At 43.9% G+C, this 25,703-nt stretch overlaps 2 protein-coding genes across 11 annotated transcripts in view; one reads left to right on the forward strand and one right to left on the reverse strand.

The window, feature by feature from the left end:
- mctp1a (multiple C2 domains, transmembrane 1a) overlaps positions 1-25,434 on the forward strand; it is a 91,354-nt gene extending 65,920 nt beyond the window's left edge. For 4 of the 6 annotated variants that reach the window (XM_052067382.1, XM_052067381.1, XM_052067387.1 and 1 more), the window contains 5 exons: positions 5,326-5,424; positions 14,084-14,193; positions 14,449-14,558; positions 15,217-15,314; positions 24,092-25,434. In XM_052067382.1, the coding sequence (XP_051923342.1) occupies positions 5,326-5,424; positions 14,084-14,193; positions 14,449-14,558; positions 15,217-15,314; positions 24,092-24,163 (489 nt within the window). In that variant the 3' untranslated portion in view covers positions 24,164-25,434. The remainder of the gene's footprint in view (positions 1-5,325; positions 5,425-14,083; positions 14,194-14,448; positions 14,559-15,216; positions 15,315-24,091) is intronic. The other 2 variants (XM_052067385.1, XM_052067383.1) reach the window with 1 other exon arrangement.
- slf1 (SMC5-SMC6 complex localization factor 1) overlaps positions 19,969-25,703 on the reverse strand; it is a 31,644-nt gene continuing 25,909 nt past the window's right edge. For 4 of the 5 annotated variants that reach the window (XM_052067391.1, XM_052067388.1, XM_052067390.1 and 1 more), the window contains one exon: positions 19,969-20,276. In XM_052067391.1, the coding sequence (XP_051923351.1) occupies positions 20,252-20,276 (25 nt within the window). In that variant the 3' untranslated portion in view covers positions 19,969-20,251. Of the gene's footprint in view, positions 20,277-24,172; positions 24,312-25,703 lie in introns of those variants that run through there. The other variant, XM_052067389.1, reaches the window with a different exon arrangement.

The following is a 25,703-nucleotide window of genomic DNA, read 5'->3' on the forward strand; positions in this document are numbered from 1 at the left end:
GCGCCAAGCAACCTTCTATCCTTTCTTCCTGTCTACGTACCATCGCTACATTCCCTCTGCCTGTCAGGAAAAAAAATAAATACAAAGATGAAGCATTTGAAAAGCCGCAGATTAGACTTCCTCAAATACATTGGACGCTTTCTTATTGAAATGAGGTCCGGCCAGCGGCTTGTTCGGCCTCCTTCCCCGTTTTGGAGGCAAAGCGATTATTCCAAATGCTGTGCGTGCGTCGTGCTCGCTGGGATGGCACAGGGGTCGGTCACAAAAGTGACAATTTACCAACTGCGGCTTCATACATTTTGATGTACTGCTCCCTTCAACTGTTAGCATTTCATTTGAGCTGTCGGGAAGTTTAAAAGAAGTTGTTTCCCTCTTTCTTCGTCTCCGCCTCACCGCCCTGCTCCTGCCGCATGTTTTTGCCTTCATCCTGACAAGTAGTCTCTCCCTCTCTCTCTCTCGCTCTGCTGCTGCTCTATCAACTGTTAAAGTGCAGATCAAATTCAAGACCTAACAATTTTATTTTAAAAAAATATATATATATTTTTTTTTTACCCCTGTACCCAAACCCCATTGCGCTTTGGGTACAGCTTCAGACTGACGGGCTGTGAAAAACATATCAACGAAGGCCCCGTTTTATGTGCCCAGAGATGAGGGTGAGTGAGTGAAAGGAAGAGCGTGAAAAAAGATCGATAAATGTGCCAAAGTCGCATTTTAATTGAACTTGAAGCACACGTTGCAAGTATGCACATCATTCATCCCAGATGTTTGCGCCAGCCATGTGCGCCACAAGGCAGCTATTAGCTGGATAACCTTTGCTCCAAAGGCTAAATGGGGTATTACATGGCCAAAAACTGGAGCACCTGTTTTTCATTGTGCTGAAGACCCCTTGTCGGCTTTTTTTTTGGCCTTGAATCACCATTCACCAATTCACCAATCAGTTTTGACTGAAGAGATTACAGCCAGAACTGATAATATCCACTTCATATTCATGAGAGTTCATAATTTTATGGAGGACACTCACTTCCAAGTACAGTAAGTACCGGATATAAAAAGTCTACACACCCCTGTTCAAATGGCGTGTTTTTGCAAATATGAGACCGAGATACATTCTTTACATTCTGCATCATGCGTTCGGGTTGTTTTTTTCAGTTGGAACTGCATTAGCACAGGACCCTGAAGTTGAACAGCTGAAGTTTATTTGGGGTTAATTAGTGATACTCTGTATATGTGGCAGGTATATGCTGAATTTCATTTAAACTCAATCTGAATGTGATTAGGCAACTAGGGACACAGCTCATCCCATTTCCAAGAGGCTGCACAACCACACGCGCAACCACATTATTTCGGATCCACAATTTAGAGGTTACATTAAGTGGCGTAAGAAGTCTTGAGATTATATGGTGTCACTCATATCACAAAAATCTGTCATTTCAACCGGGTGTGTAGACTTTTTATATCCACTAAACCAACAGAATGCAGTATAAGCTTCTCCCTGATGTATGTAGTTTTTATTCCATTGATTCAAATTTGCCTTGGATCTCTTCGAGTTGGTTTGTACCTGTAATATATATTTAATACTATCTGATACACTTTTTTCTGGTGGGGGGGTAGGTTTGTCATTGAATCTATTCTATATCTTTACATTCCCCCTAAGGAGTTGTTCATTTTACAGAGGAGCACAATACATCATACACAATGGTGTGGAAAAAGATCCATATCTCCTAACACCGTCACCATGAATAATGTAAACAATGGCACCATGACACGACACCCAATGTTATCCTTGTTTGTCAGTAGCGGAAGGCACAAAGGGCAATCGTTATCCGTTACTGCTTCCTTTGGGGAGTCAAATTCTTCTCCTCAGCATCGAGAATGTAAAACCAAAACAACCGTGTGCAGAGTGCAGACTTATTCCTACCAAAGGCCTCTTGTCACCTGCAGGTTCAGCATGGGCTAGCCGATTTGTGTTCATGTGCTCAAGAGCTATGTGTGTCGTGAAACAGTTGTCTCCCAGATGAGGAGAGGGGTTTTTTTTGGGGTGGGGGGTGGTGGGGGTTAGAGAGAGAGAGGGAGAGAGAGGAGACTACCTCACACGGTTGACTGGTCACTGAAGGGCCTGTGCTGTGCTCAGCTAGGCTCTCCTAGCCTCAGGAGGACTTGACACAGATAAGATACACACTGCAATCATGTCCCGCTCACGGGCTTACTGCTCACTGATCTCGCTGTCTTTTTCTCCATGTTTATCTCGCTGTATTACATGAACGTACGCGCGCACGCACACGGACACACACACACACACACACACACACACACACACAAACGATACGTCCGGATGTCTCATTCGCAGACCTCATGTCCAGGACCGATGTTTATCAATCTTGACCGTTATAATCCCCACGTCTTCATCCAATACAACATCCTGGCACTATTTTATAAATGCACATACATGTAATACTTGGAGTAAACATTCTATGCAGTCTCCTCCAAAAATATTGGAACGTCAAGGTCGATTACGTTTTTTGTTGTAGACTGAAGACATTTGGGTTTCACATGAAAAGAGGAAGATGAGACGAATGTTCAGAAGTGCACGTTTTTTTTCTTCTTTTTTTTGCCCAGACGTATGTTAAACAATCCAGGAGAGAGCAACTTTTGCTTTAAGCTATCCACTCTTTGCGTGAGTGAAACGGGGGTTATCTAACAATAATTCGCTCACGTCATCGTGGTAAATGCACCGGTGCTTTTCTCAGAGGAGATCAATGAAATGAAATAGACGTGCGTAAATTGTGAAATAACAAACTGAGTTCTGAACTTTTATTCAGCGCACGAAACTAATGATTACGCTAAAAATAAATGTCCTTATCTGCGCTTTTTATATCAACCTCAAATCGTCTCATCCTAATTTTACAATGATGCCCTTCACAAACACATACAAAGAATACATTTATTTTTTAAGATTGAAAAGTCTCCCCGTAGTTTTTCCAGCGCGGTATAGTACAGTTAAAAGAAAATAGCTGCTATTTATGTATAATAGCATATTAGCATGGCATAAGTCTGTCCTATGATTATAAAACAGCTTTGACTCATTGATCCATCTGAAGCTAAATGAAGATTGTATGATTTATGCTGTTAACCAAGCGTGTTAGGGTGAAGCCGGGTTCTCGTCTGAAGCAGCACCTTCCCAGGACCCACCACCCCTCCCTCAGTCACGGCACTGTGCAATCGTTCAGATAGCAACATGGCACAATGTAATTGCACTAAAAAGAGCACTTGGATTCTTCTTTAAAAAAAAAAAAAATATCACCCTTCTGGGAATGGTAAAATATAAAATAAAAGAAACGTGTGACTGAAATCTTCTTGGGAGGCCATTGAGCTTGCAATGCAGCAGGGTTGTCCTCGAGTATCAAGGGGGTCTCTGCCGGCATAATGGGAGTCTGCATTATTTTCTTCTCGCCGCCTCTGAAGGATGAAAAGCCTTCCACTGTAAAAGATGCTATTGACTTTTCCGCTTCGTTTTTCCCATCCCATCACAGTTTTTTTTTCCTTTGACGTTCTACAGAGACGCCGGTTGGAACTGCATTTTAATCATGTTTGGGTAATGGAGGAAGAAGGAGTGGAAGCGGGGAGGAGGGTGAAAGGTGTGAAGGAGCATTGTCTTTCTATGCAAACCATACGGCATTGTTTGTTTGTTTGCTTTGCCGCTTTGCCGCACACATACATGAGGTGGATCATCTCTCAAACAGTCACGATTCCCTCCAGACGCAGTCACAGGTTTTTTTTTTGTCTCATTTTCATACTCTTAACAATCCATTTGAGTTTGTGGACTTGGAAAACTAAGATGCCTCATGTAATGAAGTACAAGTGAATAAGCGTCACTCTAAGGTTCCTTCGAGGCTTCCCATTTTACCCACAAAAAGTTGACATTTTTCACCGAACAATATTTTCCAAAGTAGATATGTTATTAGAAATGCGTATCGATCACGCTCACAGGTTTTTAAAGACGTATTAATTAACTGCAAGGAGACAATGTACATCCAGTAGAAAATATGCGAGCTTCTTGACAGGGTGGACAATGACAGTGTTGACATTTTCTTTTCCAAACTAATGCTCGTATTTAATTAGCACGCGGTTGGCCTTCACTCAGCAACATGATTCAGTGAGAAAGTTGAATGTGTACTGTTTAGCAAAATGTATTTCAAATTTTTGTCATGTTTTTAGACCCATTCATATTTCACAATGACAGAGTGGACTTGTCAAGCCAGACATCATCTGTCTCCAAACATGACAAAACATAAGTGCACGTCTTTATTATGCAACTGTCCACCGTTTTTTTTTTTTCCTCCAATGAAGAGAAAGTGCTGTTGTCATGTTATTGAGATGTTTTCAGGGTTTGACAGGGTGGACGGTAATTTCAGGTTCACATGAAATGGGACATGTTTAATTTGATTATGAAAATAGAGTCCGCATGTTCAAAATGACTTGTTTTGTCAAATTTTGAAGTGACTGATCATATCATGGTATTCTTTTTATGATTCTGCTACATTTTCTAGAGGTCGTCTTATTAGGGTACAAAGGCACTTTCTAGTGGGATGACCCAAGTAAAATATTTGCTAAGCCGTAGTTTCAAGGAAATAAACCAGCTCTGAAAAATATTATTGTGGACCTGTCTTGTTCTCACCATTTCTATGGTAAAGCAAGAGAAAATAGTCTTACTCTACAGTATTGTCACGTCCCGTGTTTGCCAGCAGGGGGCAGGCCCTGTTTGTCACCTGCACACCTGTCATCCATTGGGGACTAATTACACGGGCTTTATTTGGGCGCTCTGGCAGTTGACTTGCTGCCGGAGTATTCCACGCCGTGCCATTACTCTCGCCGAGTCCTTCTCGAGTAAACTATTATCTTTAAATCGATTGAAAAAAAAAGAAAAAAGAATAAAGCAAAATTGACTGTTATTGCGTGCAGTCTTATCCGCTCGTGTTAAATTCTAGAGTTGCCTAATCATTTTCCTTGCTGTTTTTCCGCAAGCGTTTTCTGTTACTTCCTTATTCATTCCTGGTCCTTATTTTGACCAGCGTCTTCTGTTTGTTTCGCCTAGACGGGTATTTTGTGTTTATATTAAATCTCATTTTTGTCTGACAAACATCTTTCTGTGTCTGCTATTTCGGGGATCCACTTCCTTATTTTGTTGTGCACGAAGCAATAATTCCATCGCTTCGGGCACAGCGTCACAAGTATTACAAGACTCTATTTCCAACCCTAGAGCCCTAGCTTTGACACCCTCATTTCTTTGAAAAGTCAAGACAAATCTTACTGTAATCTATCCACAAGGAAACTAAACCAGAGGCCGCGGACGACAGCCGTGATAGAAACCGTATCCTTGAGGATATGTTGGCTTCCTGGCACTTTGAGTGGATGCTAGCAATGGTGGTAAGTGGGCATGCGTGTGCTTCCTCCAGTGTCTGCTACTGACTCCCGATGGTGTCTGTGACTGTCTTCTTGGGTCGCTTCCTTTAACACCCGTCTTTCTGTCTCGTCGGGTTCGATGTACCTGTCTCCTTTTCAGCCTCATGGTTGCCCAGACCACCCATCCTCTTGCACGTTCTGCACTTAACCCAGTCCCAACTTTGGGGGGGCTCCAATCTCCGCTTGTCCTTAGGCTGATGGAGGGCACTAATGGGGCCTCTCGCATGGCAGTCTGCTCCTGTCTTTTTATATTACTTCCCTGTAGAACTGCAAGGCGACAGCTGTAGATTGATTGAAGTGTGACAGTGTGTTAACTATACTCTGCCAGTGGGAGTGTGTGCTGTGAGGTATTTAAGGGTAACCGGGGGAGTAACTCAAACTAACATCTGTAATTTCTGCCTTTGAAAGAGGACACGAAGCACCACTTATAGATTCACGCCAGTCGAGTCAACCGTAATCTGACATGATCTCCACTGTGGGGTGCTACCATTGTAGCACTATGGATGAAAATTGGTTTTGTTGTTACAACTTTTGAAACACCAAATTCGTGAACTGAACCAAATGAAAAGTCGAACCAGTGCCTTTTTCTCAACAGACGCTATCCGCTTAATACTCTACGCACCAATATTTTAAGCCTGGCGGCAATCGGAGTCGCTGAAGCTAGCACCGCTAACTGCTAATGTTGCCCATAAACCTCTTTTTGTCATACCCTCGACGTTTTACTTCCTCGAGGAGCGTTAAGTGACGGCAGCAGATGCGTGAATCCAAAAATTGGCTGACTGGAGGAAAGAAATGCGTGCCATGCAAGTTTTATTCGCAATCTGTAATCGAGAATACGTGTTGTTCTAAGCCAGGATTTCTACAACTTTGGTTGCGCACGATTCCAAAATGAGTTTTACCGCAAATTGAAAAGCAAGAAATTCAGCTATGAACCGACAATCATGCTAAAAGTCCAACTTACTGGTTAAAGTTAAATGTATGCTGTGTCATAATGTGTGACAAATGAGAACAGGTGGCCAAAAGTTAATTAAGAACCCACAAGCTGAACTTCCAGGAGCTTAAACTCCCTTCGTAACCGAAGAACATGTAGACAGGTGCCGAGACATTTGGGTGACTTCCGCATGCTCGCAAGCGATTTTTCTGAAAAAATGGCCCAAGAAACAAAAACATTCCACATTGCAGAAAAAAAAAACTATATATCCCAATGCTCGTTATGTCTTCCGTTGCAATGTTTTACTCCACAGCTGTTATTGTTCTCAATCACATACAAGAGCGACTGAACCAACTGCACTTTTTTTTCCACTGATGAACTATGCATCAAAGCGCCAGAAAAGCCTTCGCCGCACTGTAGGTGAGGAGTTCCTGTGTGCTCTCACGCACCCAAAGTAACTTGTGCAGAGCGCCGTCACCGAAGAGCAGGTTGACGTTGGCACGCGTTCATTCTCAGTCGTCTCTCATTGGGCAGAATGTGGAGCACACCACTTGACAGGAGTGTCGTCTGGATTTGAAAGTCAGACGTGTTAGCAGGCAGCCGCCACCTTTTCTTTTAACAAGAGCCATAAATCTGTAATGAGCACAGAGGATGCATATTTTAGTTATTTATTTATTATTTGTAAGACGTGATCCCCTTTACTTCACAGCACTTTAAAGTCCATTTTTTTTACCCTTACGAAAAAAAAACAGCCAATGTTAGTGTTTTTGTTGTTGTTGTTGATTTAGAAGAAAACTAAAATCAGCCACGAGACTTACAATGAGGAAGCGCGTTAATTTTTTATTTATTTTATTTGTTTTTAACTGAAGGTAATGAAAGCAACAACTCGCTTGTGGTTTTGCTACCTAACAATACATTTTGTTTTGTTCATAATTTCAACATTTCTTTTATGACAGCACATTCAAATTTAGACGCTATAGCTGTATAAAAACGGGGATTTTCAAATGTTTTCCAATTTTTATTAAGTCAATTCGATAATATTAGGCAATGGAAAATATTAGTTAACATTGGGTCAGGATAAAATGAGGTAAAAAAAATGGACAGAGCATTTCATCGATTTAACAAAATATAATGATCACATCTGCCAATATTTTTAAACAGCTTGAAGCAAGCACGTTTCGGATCTAATATGGATACGTATTTTCTATCTGTCAAACTGCACACAGCACGTTCAGAGTGGTTACGCGTAAAAATAATGAAAACAAACATGGAAAAAGAAAACGTGCTCGCGTGTTTGAAGCACAGGTGTCATGGGGCATTATTAGTTTTTTAGCAACGGTACACCATGTAACAAAAAAATCCCCCAGAAAAAAACATTTTTTGCTTGAATAATTCTACATGTTGCAATGAAGCCCTGGCAGAGACCTTAAGATGGCTCCACAGCTATGGATGGACAAAGAAAGATGGTCTAGAACAGCAAAATCAGGCCAACAGAGGACAAGAGTAATGGCGTCCCATCCATCACACTCAGCCAGGCTGCATGCTGGGAAGGACGGGCAAAGAAGATCGCAGTAGCAAGAGGGGGTCTGGGGGGGGTCTCTCAGAGGTTAGACAGGGAGGGTTGCACTTTGGGTTCGGGTCTATGTATATATGTGAGGACATAACCACCCCCAAAAAAGTTGAATGACCATCATTTTTATTCTTTATTCTTTGTTTTTTACACTATTCACAACCCTCATTTATTGCGCAATCATCGTGTTATATATTTTGATACATTTGTATGCTTTAGAAACCATTTATGTCTGAGTTTTTGGTGGGGGGCGGTGGTTGGAACCGATTAAGGCATTTACATGGAAAACACGTCGCTACTTACAAAATATTCTAGTGAAAAAATTTCTTTAGAACCAATTAATTTCATAAGTCTAGGTACCACTGTCTTCAGATATCGTATTTATGGAATTCCTGTAGAAAAAGTCACACATTGTAAATGACCTTGATATCGTCACAGATGTAACGTTTGGCTCGCTGCTGAAAAAACGTGACTAAAGTCCTTTATTTAAAAAAAATAAATAAAAAGATCTGAAATATGTCACGGTGACAACTTCCTCGAAATAATGAAAATATCATGACTGAAAAGTTGTTAACCCCATACTGTGTAGATATATGCTAAATTACCGGTATTATTCATAAACTCGATTTGGAAATGGTGTATTTCTCAACAAAGCCCCACAAAACAAAAAAAAAGTCTTATTTCTTTTCCCCTGCGCGAGAAATCATCATCCGCTTTCTCCGCAAAATCAACAAGGATGCCTTGAGTTGCCCTGTGGGAGCCACGCATTAGCATTCTGTCACGTCTCATTTGACATTTCGATTTTTACAGTACGCAGTGGAAAGAGCAACAATGAGAAACAGGTGCAATTTTAGCACGGCGGTCACGTTTGGTTCAGACTGATCATGCGGCGTCAACGGGATTTATGCCATTACATTAGATCTCATAGCTTTGTCATATTAATGACGCGAGGCAAAAGAGACAACAATGGGATTTTAGCTTGAAGCCGCCCTCAAAATGGCTCTGCGCTTCCAACCTTAGATATAGGACAGATATTTGAGTCCGTCGTATAATTGACTTTGTCCTCGGTGTCCGCTCGTGTTTGGCTCGAGGCTTTAGGTCAGGGAAGGACAAAATGTGACGATGGAAGAGAGCCGCACGACGCGTATTCCCGCTGGTAAATATTTAATCAAGCGTTTGAATGAGATTACCACAAGTTGCCGCCGAGTGCAACGTGGTTCGCCTGACTTTGCTGTTTCGGCGCGCCGCCTTTGTGCATCCGCATCACTTTAACAAGCGCTTGCCTCCCCTTGTCCCCGTTGATGAGAGCGCTCCCGTGGTGAACCTGCTCCGCGCACTTGGAAACGCAGCGGCTCGCCGTTGACGTAATGGCTTTGAATTCTTGTCACGCTTTCAAACGTATGATGCAAACCTTGGACACAAATCTCGCACCGAAAACATCACTGGATATTTCTCTCGCATGCCCGATGAGAGTTAAGTGATGTCAAGGAGTTTGTGATGCCCAAAGGAGATCGTGTCAGTTTGTCTTAGTGGACTTTGCTAATGTGCTTTTCCAGCAACCTTTGATACACGCATAATGTCCAAAACGTTATATTATATATTAATCCAAGAAATGGGAAGGAGCAAAATATGAGAGACGCCGAAGTGCCGTTCTCCAGTATCAACTGCATACCAACAAATATTCAGTGTTGAATGCAAACTTTTTGACAGTGTCAAATCATCCATCCATTTTTTGATCCATTTATCCACACGAGGGTCACGGGTGTGTTGCAGCCTATCCCAGCTGTCTTCGGGCAATACTTGGGGTACACCCTGAACTGCTTGCCAGCCAATCGCAGGGCACACAGAGGTGAAGAACCTTTTGCGCTTACACTCACACCTAGTGACAATTTCGAGTGTTCCATTAACCTGCCATGCCTTTTTTTGGAATGTGGGAGGAAACCGGAATACCCGGAGAAAACCCACGCCAGGCCGAACATGCAACCTCCACACAGGAAGGCCGGAATTCGTAATCAAACTCCGCGGCTCTGCAGTGTGAGGCGGACGAGTGTCAAATCAAGCAATCACAATTTCTACTGTGCTCAGGCTATCGGTACACCGCTTGTATTATAGGATTTGAAGTTGTAGATGCTACGTGTTACCGTATCGTACTCAACTGAGATGAATGCATAAATGAACGAATTACAGAACAGGAAAGGATGCTGTTTTTGACAGATTGATTGACATTTGGTTGAGACTCTTGAAGACACTTGAAACATGCTTGCAAGGAACAGTTGGTTCAACCTGTAACCGGATAACATGAGAAGCTGTCCACTGTCGTAACCACTGTCCCCGAAAGGGAAAAAACACTGTGAAAATTAACCTGAGAGCATTTTGTTTTTTTTTGCTGTATTGGTTCTGTTTCGCATTAATAGCCGAAGCGGAGTCTTGACGTAGTCTGTATTTCTGTTTGCCCGTGAACTTATTTCGACCCCCCCCAGATAGTAGTACTCTAATAGAGGCAGTGGTCTGTTGACAATTAACATAATTCAGGAATGACATTTCTGGCGGCCCGGTAGTCCAGTGGTTAGCACGTCGGCTTCACAGTGCAGAGGTACCGGGTTCGATTCCAGCTCCGGCCTCCCTGTGTGGAGTTTGCATGTTCTCCCCGGGCCTGCGTGGGTTTTCTCCGGGTGCTCCGGTTTCCTCCCACATTCCAAAAAAAAAAAACATGCATAGCAGGCTGATTGAACACTCTAAATTGTCCCTAGGTGTGAGTGTGAGTGCGAATGGTTGTTCGTTTCTGTGTGCCCTGCGATTGGCTGGCAACCGATTCAGGGTGTCCCCCGCCTACTGCCCGAAGACAGCTGGGATAGGCTCCAGCACTCCCCGCCACCCTAGTGAGGATCAAGCGGCTCGGAAGATGAATGAATGAAAAGGATTGACATTTCTATCAATTCTAAATGTCCCCAAAAAATGGCTTAATGTTGCTTTTATGATGTACACTTGTGCTCTACTGTAGCGTTATATACTGCCTGGTGCTACCCAGGAACTGCCATTAAAGAAGACATATCATACTTGAGCACATCTCACTTTCAGTGGACAAATTACCTGAGATTGAATGTTCTTTTATTTGACAGCAGTCACAAATCCGTAGCTCCCCTGACTCAACTGGTACTTACTATAACATATCACCACAAACACATTGCACATGAACCTGCGCTCGCAGTCCATTAAAATGCACGATGCCTCACTCGTTAGGCGGGCTTATTACGCGATCTGCCGGAATGATTCAAGCTGCGCGCTCTGAGCTCGGGTGCTGGGATTTGTCACATCCGTCGAGCGGGGGGACCGCACCTTTAGCCTAATCGGAGCCAGGCGGAGTTGATTTTATGAGCTTTTGTCTCCGGGGAAAAAATAAATAATAATAATAATAAAGCAGGCAGTTGTCCTCACGGGAATGGTATTAGACAGATGGACTGACAGGCCTTGGTTGTTGTTTTTTTTTTTTTTTTGTCTTCCGACTGTGTTTTTGAGTGTAGCCTCATTAACTATATGTCAATATCTACGAACTTGGGCCTCAACCGGGGCCGTGCATCAATTCCGGTGAGAAAAGGGCATCGCAGTCCGCACGCAAACTTACCGAGTAAAGCCGGGGGACTATTATTGTCTTTGCGTCGGGCTGTACGTAATCATGTTTATCGAGTTACTCAGCAAGACCAGGTGTGCAAATCAAGCTTAGCTAATAGCTGTGGGGCGCACGAGTGCGTGCGTGTATTGGGTTCCATTATAGGAGCAGGTTGCCTGTCTCCATATGTGCGCCGTGAGTGGGGAAGCTGGGAAAACAAGGATCTCCATGGCTCTCTGTGTTATTACTACCTCCCGCCTCAGCGAGTCTCGTTTGAAGACAGGAAATAGGAGTCAGACGGCAGTCCGAGGGGCATGTGGCAGTGGTTTATACTTGGGTGACCTCTGACCTATCCTTTCCACCCCGCCCGCTCTCTCACACCTCTCCCCGCGTGTCCCTCCGAGGTAAAAACCTCCTGATCCGGCCCGGCCCGCCCGGGATGGACCGCGACCGACCGAATGCTCTGAGATTTGTTTGAGCCAACAATGAAAAGCAGATGGAATCAGAGGAACTGATTCACCAGAGGAGGAAGAAATAATGGGAGACTCGTCAAAGTCTTTGCAAAAGCAAATAAACCCGTTGCTTTGTGGCCAGTCATATCTGTTTGTCTTGGGTGGTTTGCGGCGGAAGCGGTGTGGACTCGCCGACTGTCCCACGGTTCATTTTGAACATTATCAGATCAGGGGTGGAGAGCGGAAGGACCTTTCTCGGAGTCCGTCACTTGTCATGACAACAGCATGGTCGACCGCTGCGTCCTTACCATTTGTCACGTGCAGATTCACATTTTCTTGTTTGTTTGCTTTTTTTCAATTAAAAAGAAAATATTTTTGGGGGACATTTTCTTCCCCCGTTTCCCTCATGAAAGACGTATATTGAATGTTTATCATCATTTTTCAAAGAACATATTTTTCCAATCCCAGTAAACTTTTTATTTTGATTAATTTATTTGCGCTGATTCCAAAAATCTGCCCTTTTTAAAAAAAAAAATCTAGCACAACAGGTTCTCAAACACTAATGTCATTTAAATTTAGTAATGTTTATCAATTAAGGTCCGGTGGAAGGTGAAATATTTTTTTTTCTGCATTATTTGGATTATTATCATCATTACTGCGCAAGTTTTTGGAGGTCAAACGTCAAAACAAAAAATGGAAACCTGATGCGCTCCGAAAAAAAAAATGAACCCATTTTTGAATATCTCTATTAAAAAAAATTTGATTACCAGTGTAATGAAACACGGGCGGCCCGGTAGTCCAGTGATTAGCACGTCGGCTTCACAGTGCAGAGGTACCGGGTTCGATTCCAGCTCTGGCCTCCCTGTGTGGAGTTTGCATGTTCTCCCCGGGCCTGCGTGGGTTTTCTCCGGGTGCTCCGGTTTCCTCCCACATTCCAAAAACATGCGTGGCAGGCTGATTGAACACTCTAAATTGTCCCTAGGTGTGAGTGTGAGCGTGGATGGTTGTTCGTCTATGTGTGCCCTGCGATTGGCTGGCAACCGATTCAGGGTGTCCCCCGCCTACTGCCCGGAGACAGCTTGGATAGGCTCCAGCACCCCCCGCGACCCTAGTGAGGATCAAGCGGCTCGGAAGATGAATGAATGAATGAATGTAATGAAACAGTCAATGACACTCAGTAGCCAAGCATTTTTTTATGAAGAAAATATGTTCGGTTATATACGGATATATACGGTGTATATATGCGGTTCGGAAAGATGACCAATGAAACCGTCTTCCTTTATGAGGGGTAAAAAGTGGGCTTTTTTTCTTTTCAAGTCAAGGTGGACTCCCATTTGTGATCATACCTCGTGTTTCGGATTGTTCTAGCCCACCTCTTGTTCTTCCCCTCGTTAGATTCCGACGCATGCATACCAAACCCGCTAACACGTGTCAAGCGCCCCCTGTCACCTGATTGTGGCCAGGTGACTTATCAACTGTCACATGACTCACTCACTTCTTTCAGTAAGATTCTGAAGTTCTTTGGCTGTCAAAAGCAGACCGTCCCCGACCCCGCCCCTCTCGATGGCGTCAATGATAATGATGTCACGCCTGGTGACATCATCGCAGCTTGCCAGGCAGTTGAACAATCGGGCGCAGCCTGATCTTGGCAGCACCGAGGAAAAAAAAAAAAAAAAACGAGAGAGGACCTCAAAGATTGATGTTTCCATTTGGCTTTCTGTTGAATTCTGCCGCCCCATTAACATATTCAAATTGTCCGTGTGGGCTTTTGTACGGAGGAAAGCGTTTTGATTTGTTCTGCCGACTTTATATCTCTATTACCGCCTGGAATGAACACAGTCAATTGGAACAGGATATCCGGCGATTTGGCTCCCCCCCCCCACCCCCACCCCCGGTGCAAGCCTTTGACGCTATTTAACGTGTATTGTTCCCACGGAAGATTGCCTTTGCCCAGCCTCTCTCCTTTGCATTTCTCTTTGCTCCCCGCTCCCTTACATCTCTTCCCGTCGCACCCCGCCCGCGTCTTCCTCCCCTTGCCCACAACCCTATCTGCGCTTTTGCAGGACTCTGAGAGGAAAGGCTTCATGAACAAGCTTTATGCCATTCAGGACGTGTGTATCAGTGTGCAGAATGCGCTGGATGAAGTGGCCTCCTATGGCGAGAGGATAAAGAAGTAAGTCGTAAGCCTGCTCCTCGGCGCCCGGCCCGCTGCGCTTTGTGCTGCCGCTCCACACGTCCCGGTGTTTTTCTGCACTGCCAGGTTGCCCCACTTTGCCTTGCCAGCCTGATTAGAACTTAGTCGCCGGAAACGCTGCCAGCATGACAAAACAGATGCTCCTCCATCCTCCTGAATATATATATACCGCTTGAACACCCCGACGGCGCCCCCTGTCAATATTTTCTCACGACCCTTTTCCTCTCTTTCCAGCACTTTTAATTGGACTGTGCCTTTCCTAAGCTGGCTGGCCATCGTCGCTCTTGGAATGGCCACCGTTATTGTTTACGTCATCCCGCTACGCTACATTGTGCTAGCCTGGGGTAAGCTATACTCACAAGTAGCCTTCTTGTGACATTAATGTGCATTTAACATGAAGGCCGTGCCTTGAGTGACCTTCCGTGACCCCACTTATTTTTTTTGGGGGGGGGGGGACACGTGAGCCGTCGTTTGGCCACGGATGTTATAAGTCTCTGGTAAGATGGTCCACTGTCGGGGAGCGAGGAGGACAAAAACCAGTTCAGATGAAACATGAAATATGTAAAGCATTAAACTGTTTCAATACATTCTGTAAAAATGAAATTTTTTATTCAACAAAATTTGAGAGAAATTAGGTCATATTTTTTGGGACACCCTGAGACTGGCTCAGTGTGCAATATATTCTTTAATTGTATCTTACGCTGTCCATATATTTCCCATGCATGTACGCCAGAGAGAACGGCATAATGTCCATTGAATTGAAGCAACCATTTTTTTAAATCAATGTCATTGGTGTATTTTTGTTGTTCTTATTTTATAAAGGCCATGTCTTATTGTTTTGTGACATTTGCAACGCAATCGAGTTTTTGCCAAGAGATCTTGATACATCTCTTCAGTGGTACATTGGTACCTAACGTTGTGGCCTACATGTGTAAAATGTGCAAATGACCACTTGTATTTCCGACCTTCTCACTCTCGTCTTTTTTCCATATGCCGATCCAGGAGTGAATAAATTCACCAAGAAACTGCGAGACCCTTACACCATCGATAACAACGAGATCTTTGATTTTTTGTCCAGAGTGCCCTCCGATGTCCAAGTGGTGGGTAAACCTCCCATAGTTCATAATCCACCCGAGCGGTTATTCATCGGCATTGCTGTTTGTCATTTTTCTAAAAATTCTCTTTTGAATACCCGTTTGCGGCGGCCCGGTAGTCCAGTGGTTAGCACGTCGGCTTCACAGTGCAGAGATACCGGGTTCGATTCCAGCTCCGGCCTCCCTGTGTGGAGTTTGCATGTTCTCCCCGGGCCTGCGTGGGTTTTCTCCGGGTGCTCCGGTTTCCTCCCACATTCCAAAAATATGCATGGCAGGCTGATTGAACACTCTAAATTGTCCCTAGGTGTGAGTGTGAGCGTGGATGGTTGTTCGTATATGTGTGCCCTGCGATTGGCTGGCAACCGATTTAGGGTGTCCCCCGCCTACTGCCCGGAGACGGCTGGGATAGGCTCCAGCACCCCCCGCGACCCTAGTGAGGATCAAGCGGTTAGGAAGATGAATGAATACCCGTTTGCATTTTTTTTCATTCTTTTGTTTTACACTGAGCACATGTTTATAAGCATGTTTGGCCTCTAAAGTATGAACCAACATCTCCCTGTGGTTTTGCCTCCACCATAAAATTCCAGATCAGATTTCCTTGTCACTAAAAACTACAAATGTGTTTTTTCGGGACAGTGCGCTGGCCATAAGAAAATGCAGTTGAAAGTGCAATTAAGCAGCGGCCTGTTAAAAACAGCTCATGTTATCCGGCACCAACGGAATACGTCGTAGCCGCCTGCGCCACCGCTGCGCCCCGTTCACCACGCACATTTTTGCGACCTCGGGCCTGATATGACCAATCCCCTGGCACATCAGCGCGGCCAAACTTCCTCTTTGATCGCTCGCTGTCTTTCATCTTTACAAGGTCATATTCCTCGCTCTTCTGCACGCCTTCGCGAGACCCCCCCCTCTGCTTTCCCCAATTCGACCCTGGTGCAACTTTACAGTGCTGCGTGTACATTTTTTTTTTTGTAAGGGGGGAGCTGTTGCAGTTATTTGCGCCAGGCAGGTAGCCGTCACATTAAATTAGCCCAAGCTGTCCCCTCCGGCGAAGTGCAACCACCTGACACACCTGGAGCCTAAAGGGAGAAGGGATGTAAAGGGGCACAAGCCCAGCAGGTACAAGGCCTTTACAAGGACCCTAATGAGGGCCTGCTAGATGGTGGGGGGGAGCCTTGGGGGTTGGGGACATTCTGGTCTGGTTGTGGTGCACGTGTCGTCTCAGCTGTGATCATTTCAGTGCCACTGTCACATTGTTTGACTTTCTTTCTTTGGATTATGTCGAGATGCAGTGCAATGGATCATCAAATCGAGTCGAATTAGGTTCGGTCATCCCTCTGGAAAACATTTTGATATTGAAACATGCTAAAAATTAGTCTTTTAGGATCATCAAAATAGGACAGCCGCTTGATATTATGACAAGCCGTGCCTTTGAGAAAATCCAGAAGAGATCCACTGTGGGTTGTTTTTGACCATGTGTCTATTGTTACTCGATTTCAATGATTCTCAAAGAGGGGTGCATGTTGGTCAGGATTTGTGGTACTTTTTTTTTCTTTGGAGTGGAAACAATGCTCAATATCAAGGGTGTCATTTTTGTCGCGGGCCACATTGACGTGACCGTTTTCCCTGGAGCGCCGTTATTAAATAAGTCAAGAATAATGGTTGATTTAACGATAGTTTAAGTTACTATAATGAGGGGTTTGGTAACAAGAAATGCTTACAATATCTCTCATATTTATTACATATGAGAACTTTGATCCAGATTTTAGCAATCATGGTAGAAGTTCACATGTTTGATTTGTTTTTGCGGGCCGCGTAAAATGATGTGGCGGGCCAGATCTGCCCCCCGGGCCTTGAGTTTGACACCAGTGCTCTATTTGATTGCAGACGCGAGCTCATAGGTGGTATTCTTTGTCATGTCATTGTCTCAAAATAATGATCAAGTGTAATTTGTTTGGCTCCAGTATATACATCGTACCGTTTCTTCAAGCTCCAAATGTAATCGTCGGCCTTTTCTGTAGGCTTCACAAATGACTGACACAAGCCACCTAATAACTCTGTCAAATACTCGTAAAAGTGGAGCTCTCCGGTGGCGTGTCGAGGCCGCAACAGACGGGCTGACGTTTTTACCACCTTTTCCTAAAGTTTCTCTGTGGGCGGCGTTTAAAGGGACCGCTTATGTCACCGTGCATCCATTATAGAGCCCGAGAAAGGTCTCTTGATTTAGATACGCGATGAGCGGATGCCGCCTTTACGGACATGATCAGAGAGTTCATGTCCTCTCAATCGTGACCAAACCAGAGCACGTTTATGCGGGGCGACGTCTTCTCTACCTGCCGTTTGGGAAGTGTCAGCGCAATATTATGTTTTACGACACCATTAGCCATGTGAGCTGGGGAGTGTCTAAGTGGGGCCAATGCAATTAGCATGCCAAGTGGCCATTTATGATTGGTGTAAAGGCCCCAGTACAAAAATAAGCGCGGGTTCCAATTTAGCGCCTAATGAACAGCAGGGAGTTAGGTTAATATTTTTAGACAGCAATTATGGACGGGATTAAACCCTCTGCGTGAATAAACGGGTCAAAGGCAGGATACTTAAAGAATGATGTGTTGCCAGATGCTATTGCCCACATCCACTAGGGGTGTCGTTCACCTTTGCGTTGTCCTTATTTGACAACTTAAAACTCGGGGCCAATTCGTCTCCGTTCAGTGTTTGCCACAGTGGGGGCGGGGGGGAGGGCTCAAAACTTTTCTTACTTGTTTTCTCCCCAGCTTGTGTCACCTTGACAGGTCATTTCTCTGATGAGGTGGAAGTGCGACAATCTTTCCAGTTGCGTGTGCTCGGAGCCATGTCGAACCCTGATGCTCACCTTAGATAGATAATAGAGTTCAAATCGACATCGCAATCTCGTAGAGTGCAATTTTTTTTATTGCAAAGGCCACAATTAAAAAAATAATAAAACAATTTGTGGGCGGCCCGGTAGTCCAGTGGTTAGCACGTCGGCTTCACAGTGCAGAGGTACCGGGTTCGATTCCAGCTCCGGCCTCCCTGTGTGGAGTTTGCATGTTCTCCCCGGGCCTGCGTGGGTTTTCTCCGGGTGCTCCGGTTTCCTCCCACATTCCAAAAATATGTATGGCAGACTGATTGAACACTCTAAATTGTCCCTAGGTGTGAGTGTGAGTGTGAGTGTGAATGGTTGTTCGTTTCTGTGTGCCCTGCGATTGGCTGGCAACCGATTCAGGGTGTCCCCCGCCTACTGCCCGGAGACGGCTGGGATGGGCTCCAGCACCCCCTGCGACCCTAGTGAGGATCAAGCGATATGGAAGATGAATGAATGAATAAAACAATTTGTGGGTTGCCAGGTTTGAATTTAATGCATGATGTTGTCATAAATACAAGGGAAGAGGACCTTGAAAAACAAAATCTCACGACTGAGGGGGGGGGGGGGGGGGGTGAAAAGAATTCATTTCAACGCGGGTGGTTCCCAACACCACTTAATTGATACATTTGTGTGTTTTTATTTTTTATTGCTGCGTTCTCTTTCTCTCACCGCCACCCACTCGCACATTTTGCTTTTTCCACCCACACCGGCATCATCAAAACCCTGTCAAAGGTTCAATCTGGGAGACAGCGGGTGAGGCAGAGCGGCAGGTTGCGGGGACGCTTTGCGGGTAACACCGCCAAGCGCGGCAACGCGGTGCGCGGCGGCGCGTCCCTTCAGCCAAGCGCACTTCAAAGCCTGTTTTGCACTTGTACTGTCAACATTTGGGAGGGGAGCGGAGAGGAGCGAGGGTGGAGCAGGCTTTGAGCACCGCTGGGTCTTTACCCAGCGCCTTTCTTGTCGTCTGTGTTCCCTTCAAGCTTCCCCTCTCAACGCTACCAAATTGCTTACGTGCTTGCCACAATTTACTTTCACCCAATTGCCGATTTTGCTTTTGTTTTGCTAATGCCCCACTTTCTCCTCGCCTCCGTTACCTTTTTTTCGTCTGTTTTGTACTTTAACTAGCGCTCGTTGTCGGCATTATTTTGCCGTGTATGTTATTATAGGTGAGGCGAGCAGGGAGCCAAGGGTATAGCATCAGGCAGGCCTGTCACCTGTGAGGCGGATTTGAACCCGTGTGACGCACGAGCGCCGTTCTTTTCTTTCCCGGCTGGCAGCTCTTCACAGACAGCCAAAGATTGTTTGATTGAGATATTGTTGTTGTTTTTTTTTTCCCCTCCCTCACCTTTTTGTTTTTGTCAATCCCCTTCACTTCTTTTTACCGACAAGGAAACTTTTCTTTGTTTGTATGTGCACGCAAAGTTTTTGTGTTTGGACAGGAATGTCAGCGCACAGATTTAAATTGCCACTTTCCCTTTTTTTTTCCTGCTGTTGTAGGCGTTTGGCCGTATAATGGGACCGCTAACAGCCTGCGATTCTGTACAATAGGTGTCCTAGTTTTGTAGCTTTACTGAGAAGTGTAAAATGACACACTGTGTGGAAATTAGCGACATACTATTGGGCACTTTGTTTTTCGGCGATGAGTGGTTTGATTGGAGTTTTTGTGATTATGCTGACACTCAGGAAAGCGGAAAGACACGTCTTTTTCCGACCCGATGCTGGGCCAGAACAGGTTCCTGATATCAGCCTGAATTCAACCTCAACCATAGCCATATTTGACCCACATTAAAAAAAAGTCTCAAAAACGACTGTGAACCTCACATATAACTCCACATACACTGGAAAAATGCACTTTTCTTTATTTAACCGTGAACACAAAGTCCAAATTGGGATGCAGCTGACTCTTGAACGGTATTTTTCTGTCCATCAAATTGTTGCGCTCTCCATGTCCTCTTTTCTTCTCATGCTCTCCTTCCTGTCAACATGCCGATCAGGAGCCAGATGTAGCCATCTTTTGATTGTGACATCAATGTCCTGGTCTGAGGCCCAAGTTGTTAGGCTGTTAGGTCTCACAGCGGCTGTAAGAACTGTGAGAAAACAAGAAAGGACAGTGTGTTAGAAACATGTCATGAACAATGAATAGTCAGTAAAAATAACCCCTGAAATTTCTTATAATAATAATAATAATAATAATAATACATTTAATTTATAAGCGTCTTTCAAGACACTCTCGGACACATTACAACCAAAACTTAACTAGGTGTACTATACATACGCCTTACTATACATGGTCGTTTTTTTCGTCCAAAAAGGCCATGGTCGTTTTTTTTCGGCTAAAAATTTTGTCCAAAAATGCCTTACTATACATGGTCGTTTTTTTCGGCTAAAAACGCCTTACAATAGATGGTCGTTGTTTTTAACTGAAAATTTTGTCCAAAAACGCCTTACTAAACATGGTTGTTTTTTTCGGCTAAAAACGCCTTACTATACATGGTCGTTTTTTTCTGCTAAAAATTTCGTCTAAAAATGCCTTCCTACACATGGTCGTTTTTTTTCGGCTAAAAATGTCATCCAAAAACGGCTTACTATACATGGTCGTTTTTTCGGCTAAAAACGCCTTACTATACATGGTCGTTTTTTTCTGCTAAAAATTTCGTCTAAAAATGCCTTCCTACACATGGTCGTTTTTTTTCGGCTAAAAATTTCATCCAAAAACGGCTTACTAAACGTGGTTGTTTTTTTCGGCTAAAAACGCCTTACTATACATGGTCGTTTTTTTTCTGCTAAAAATTTCGTCTAAAAATGCCTTCCTACACATGGTCGTTTTTTTTCGGCTAAAAATTTCATCCAAAAACGGCTTAACTATACATGGTTGTTTTTTTCGTCCAAAAAGGCCTTACTATACATAGTCGTTTTTTTCGGCAAAAAAAATTGTCCAAAAACGGCTTACTATACATGGTTGTTTTTTTCTTCCAAAAAGGCCTTACTCTACATAGTCGTTTTTTTTGGCTAAAAATTTCGTCCAAAAACGCCTTACTATACATGGTCGTTTTTTTTTTCTGCTAAAAATTTCGTCTAAAAATGCCTTCCTACACATGGTCGTTTTTTTTCGGCTAAAAATTTCATCCAAAAACGGCTTAACTATACATGGTTGTTTTTTTCGTGCAAAAACGCCATACTATACATGGTCGTTTTTTTTCGGCTAAAAATTTCGTCCAAAAACGCCATACTATATATACATGGTAGTTTTTTTCGGCTACAAACGCCTTATTATGCATGTTTGTTTTTTTCGGCTAAAAACACCTTCCTCTACTTGATCGTTTTTTTCGGCTAACAACGCCTTACTATGGTCGTTTTTTTGGGCTCAAAACACCTTTCGTTTGGTCGTTTTTTTGTCTAAAAATGCCTTCCAATATTTCGTCGGTTTTTCGGCTAAAAACACCTTACTCTACATGGTCGGTTTTTTTTTCGGCTAAAAATGCCTTATTTTCTATGTTCGTTTTTTGTGTCTAAAAACGGATTTCTAGACATGGTCGTTTTTTTTCGGCTAAAAATTTCGTGCAAAAACATGTTACTTTCTTACGTTTTTTTTCTTGAGGAACACATCACTGCACTATATATATACTGTATATACACACACACACACACACACACACACACACACACACACCCACAAACACCAGAATGCTAGATAATACTTTAAATACTTCCCTTTATATGTATTTATTTATATAATCACTGCCAGGTGCATTTTTAGGCAGCAAATATTTTTTCTTTAGGTTTGTCTCCAGCGCTGTCTTTCCGCCATCCGATTGAGAAATGTGTTGCAGTTGGACGTTAATGTCAGTGGAAATTGTTCGGGTCAAACCAACAGGAACTGAACTTAGTTTTCTACTGAACTGTCGCGAGAACATTTTAGTTCTCTCGCCAATATCCCTTGGGTATTGAATCAGCCATCGATGAAGCGTCACGTCACTGATAGCTGTCTGCGCTGGCAGTCTGCCACGAGTGTTGTAGGCCAACAACAGAACTGCCACTGTCGGCGCGCACACACACTGAGGGTCATATAAACCGCACTCAGCCCCCTCGGGTTTTTGCCCCGTTGTCTGCTTTCGTTGGCAGTGCTATAAAAGGATCCTTACCCACATGAGAACAATATCTATCATCATCCGGGAGTCCACATATCTGTCTGTCTCACCCATCTTCTATTCGTTGCTCTCATCGTTTTTCTCCCCCGTCCATTTTCCTTTGTCGCTCACACAGTTGTGTGCCCTTCCCCCTATGATTTTTCTGTCCATCACACCTCTCTTGTTTTCTCCACCTGGATTATTTCCTCCCGCTCGCTCTTTTTCCATCAGCGTTTCCCTGATTCAACCTTTCATTGACACCGAGGAGCATCGAGATCCAAACCATAGCCCGCATGCGTGTAGCAGGTTCTCGTGAGTGTCATTGTGTATGATACATAACGTTGATTTTGTGTCCGTCTTCATATTTGGGCACACACACACACAAACGTGTGCGTGTGTATTCTTCTCCTCACGCCATGGATAGCGATAGCGCTTCCCTCAACCAGCAGAAGGAGATGAAAGCATGTTCAGCCATCACTCACCAGCGACTACTCTTGCTTGTCCACCACAAGACAGAACACAGCGAACACACTGACGCCAACTTGTTTTCGATGCGGAAAATCAGAGAGGACGTCAGTCAGTCAGACAGGCGAAGTAGCCGACAGTACATCCGCCTCGCAGGAATCCCCCAGACTGGCTTGCGGTGATGTGCTTGTTCATTCTGGCTAGCTCTGATCGGCGATCTGCCGGGATTGTCATGTATGCATCCATGAGCGTGTGTGTGGAAGTGTCTGTCAAATGATGGACACTGTCTAGATGTCAATCATTTGAGACAGGGGTGTCCAAACTTTTTTTTTTTGTTTAATATCGAGAACAGCACAAAGAAAAAAATTAAAGGTGCAGGGACCGCTTTGCCTAAATCTCCTGTGTATTGGGTAATTGCACTTTCAACCACTAGATGGTGGTTATTATTAATTTGAGACTGTCAATTTGAAAGAAGAAGAACAGAGTTGGAAGTCATGTATTTTTAATGTAATCCTGCTTTTTAAGCCTACGCAAAGCAGCAGCTGTAGCTTCATTTTGTAATGCACTTTTTTGGGCAAGATTATTGTTCCATATTGTGATCTGATAAGTTTGGTAGGATGCTGAAAGTCATTTAATTTTCTTTTAACCAATTAATCGCATGATTTTCCATCATTAATTTTGAGTATTCACATTTTTCTACTTTTTTTAGCTCGGAGGTGATACACCAACGACAGAGAGCTTATTGAATCCGGCTTTGTAAAATGTGCAAAGTTCTTGAGATTTCGCGCGTCAAGTGTCAAGCAGGTAAAATTGGGTTCGATGTGCACCAACGTAGGCTGCATACAGGACATTTTCCGTGATCGATCATAAGAAAGTCCTCAAAAGTTAGTCAGCGTGTAGTTGGTAGCGACGGCGAAACCCAAAGCCAAACACATTCAAAGGCTTCCAGTGGGTTGTTGTGCTCGCCTCTTATGTCCCCCTCCTCTCCATGATGAGTCTGTTGTCTCTTGCAGGCTTTCCCATGAGCCCGTGCCCTGTCCTCTGTTTGATTGTGTGATCACTTCCCTTAGGCCACTGTTTCACATCTGTGGAAGCATGTGTTTATGGATACTCCGAGGGCTGAGTGTGTGTTTGTGTGTGTGTTGTAATCAGTGTGTAATCCTTTCCTTGAGGCCACTGTTCTACACAGCTGGAGTCAGAGAGCCTCTGTAGGCTTGGTGTGCTACTCGAGCATCCTTGGCTCGCTCCACCTGACCGGGTGGCGAGTGCATGTGTGTGTTTTGTGTACTTACGTTTGTGTGTTTTAACAGGTGCAGTATCGAGAGCTGAAACTAGATCCCAATCCTAGTCCAAATAGAAGGAAGAAAAACAACCCCGGGTAAAAGTCTTCTCCTGTCCACTTCCTGTGTGCTGCTCCATGACTGGACTCTGAGGAGCAAGAGTGGGGGAGGGCCGGTTGGAACCCAACGTGACCCGGCTCGAACTTCTTCCTTTATGTCTGGTGTTATTCTCAGCGTCCATCAATGGGCCCTGTTGTATAATTTTTGGAACAACAAAGAAATTGGATCATTCCTCTCCCAGTTTTGCCGAAATTATGGACCCGTATGTGCTTTATCTCTGGGTCGTCCTTGGATCACACAAAGCGAGAGCCTGTTCCTCATGTCATGCACCAAAACAACATGAAGTTCACCGCTGTTGATCAGTAAAGAAGCCTCACAAATGTCCCTTTTGTTAGACTTGGTTGAAATGCCACCAAGATAACTTGGTGTCTGCCTCTTCACACTCATGATGCCTCTATGGCAACCATTTGGACTGAACCAAACCGAAGTTTTGTTTTTATGGACTTACACTAAATGTGTTTTTAAATGCATTTTGACTTCAAAACTGCAATTTTTGGGATGTATTTATTATTATTATTTTTTTAATTTGTGACGAATTACCGAGGGTCCTGGCTCACAATCTTTGATGTCCCACAAGGAATGAGTTTGAGTTCTTCCTCACCAAATTCATCCCAGCATGCAGTTATGGACCTTGCGTTGTGCTCTGGGCAGGAGAAAACTCACCAAACTCCTCCTACTAGTTGGGAGCATGCAGTTGTCCAAAATGTCTTGGGATGATAAAACTGAATGGTTCAAAGTCGATACAAGATCACACAACCCCACCCACGTGTATGGACGGCAGACATGCACGTGCTCACAAAAAGACACTTTTAAGTCTTTTTTTTGGTAACATATTCAAGATATTTTAATTTATTGCATCAAGGAATTGGTTGTCTTTTTGTAAATAAAATAAAAATATGAGTTAAGAGTTTTGTTTTTTTTATTAAATAATTGGTGAGTTAATTCACTCATTTCCCACCATGCAGAATACATGAAAAACTCGAGGACCACTGCATGAAAATTAACGGGATGTCGGCATTTTGGTTTTAAGCAGCCATTTTGTCATTTCCAGGGCTTGTACTTTGACAAATGCGAGTGAACTTGCTCAAGGGCACCTCAAAAGTAGACTAGCATCACTTCAAGTTGACATTTTGTCTCAAACAAGTTTAATCCACTTTCAAAATCCTTTCAGTTAAGCATCTGTTCTTATTGTGACTCTTGACTCTAAACTAGAGCGGAACAATACACGATTTTATGAAACCATTTTGGATGAATTAGAAAAGAAGAAATTGTGAGCCAGGCTGTCTTGTAAAGGGGGGGGGGGGGAGTATGGTTGTGGAGCGGGCCTTCTGCAACACCACATTTTACCATCGGTATGTCTCCTAACATGTTTCAAAACGGCGTGTCCACTTATTTCTGTATTTAGTTTACAACAACACTGTTTTTGGACATTTGCAAGCAAACCAAAGTGTTTCATGTCATTTGCATTTCAAAGATATAAATCGGGGGTGTCCAAACTTCGACCCGGGGCCCAATTGCGCGG

Source organism: Hippocampus zosterae, chromosome 6, assembly GCF_025434085.1.
Source record: "Hippocampus zosterae strain Florida chromosome 6, ASM2543408v3, whole genome shotgun sequence".
NCBI classification, from domain to species: domain Eukaryota; kingdom Metazoa; phylum Chordata; class Actinopteri; order Syngnathiformes; family Syngnathidae; genus Hippocampus; species Hippocampus zosterae.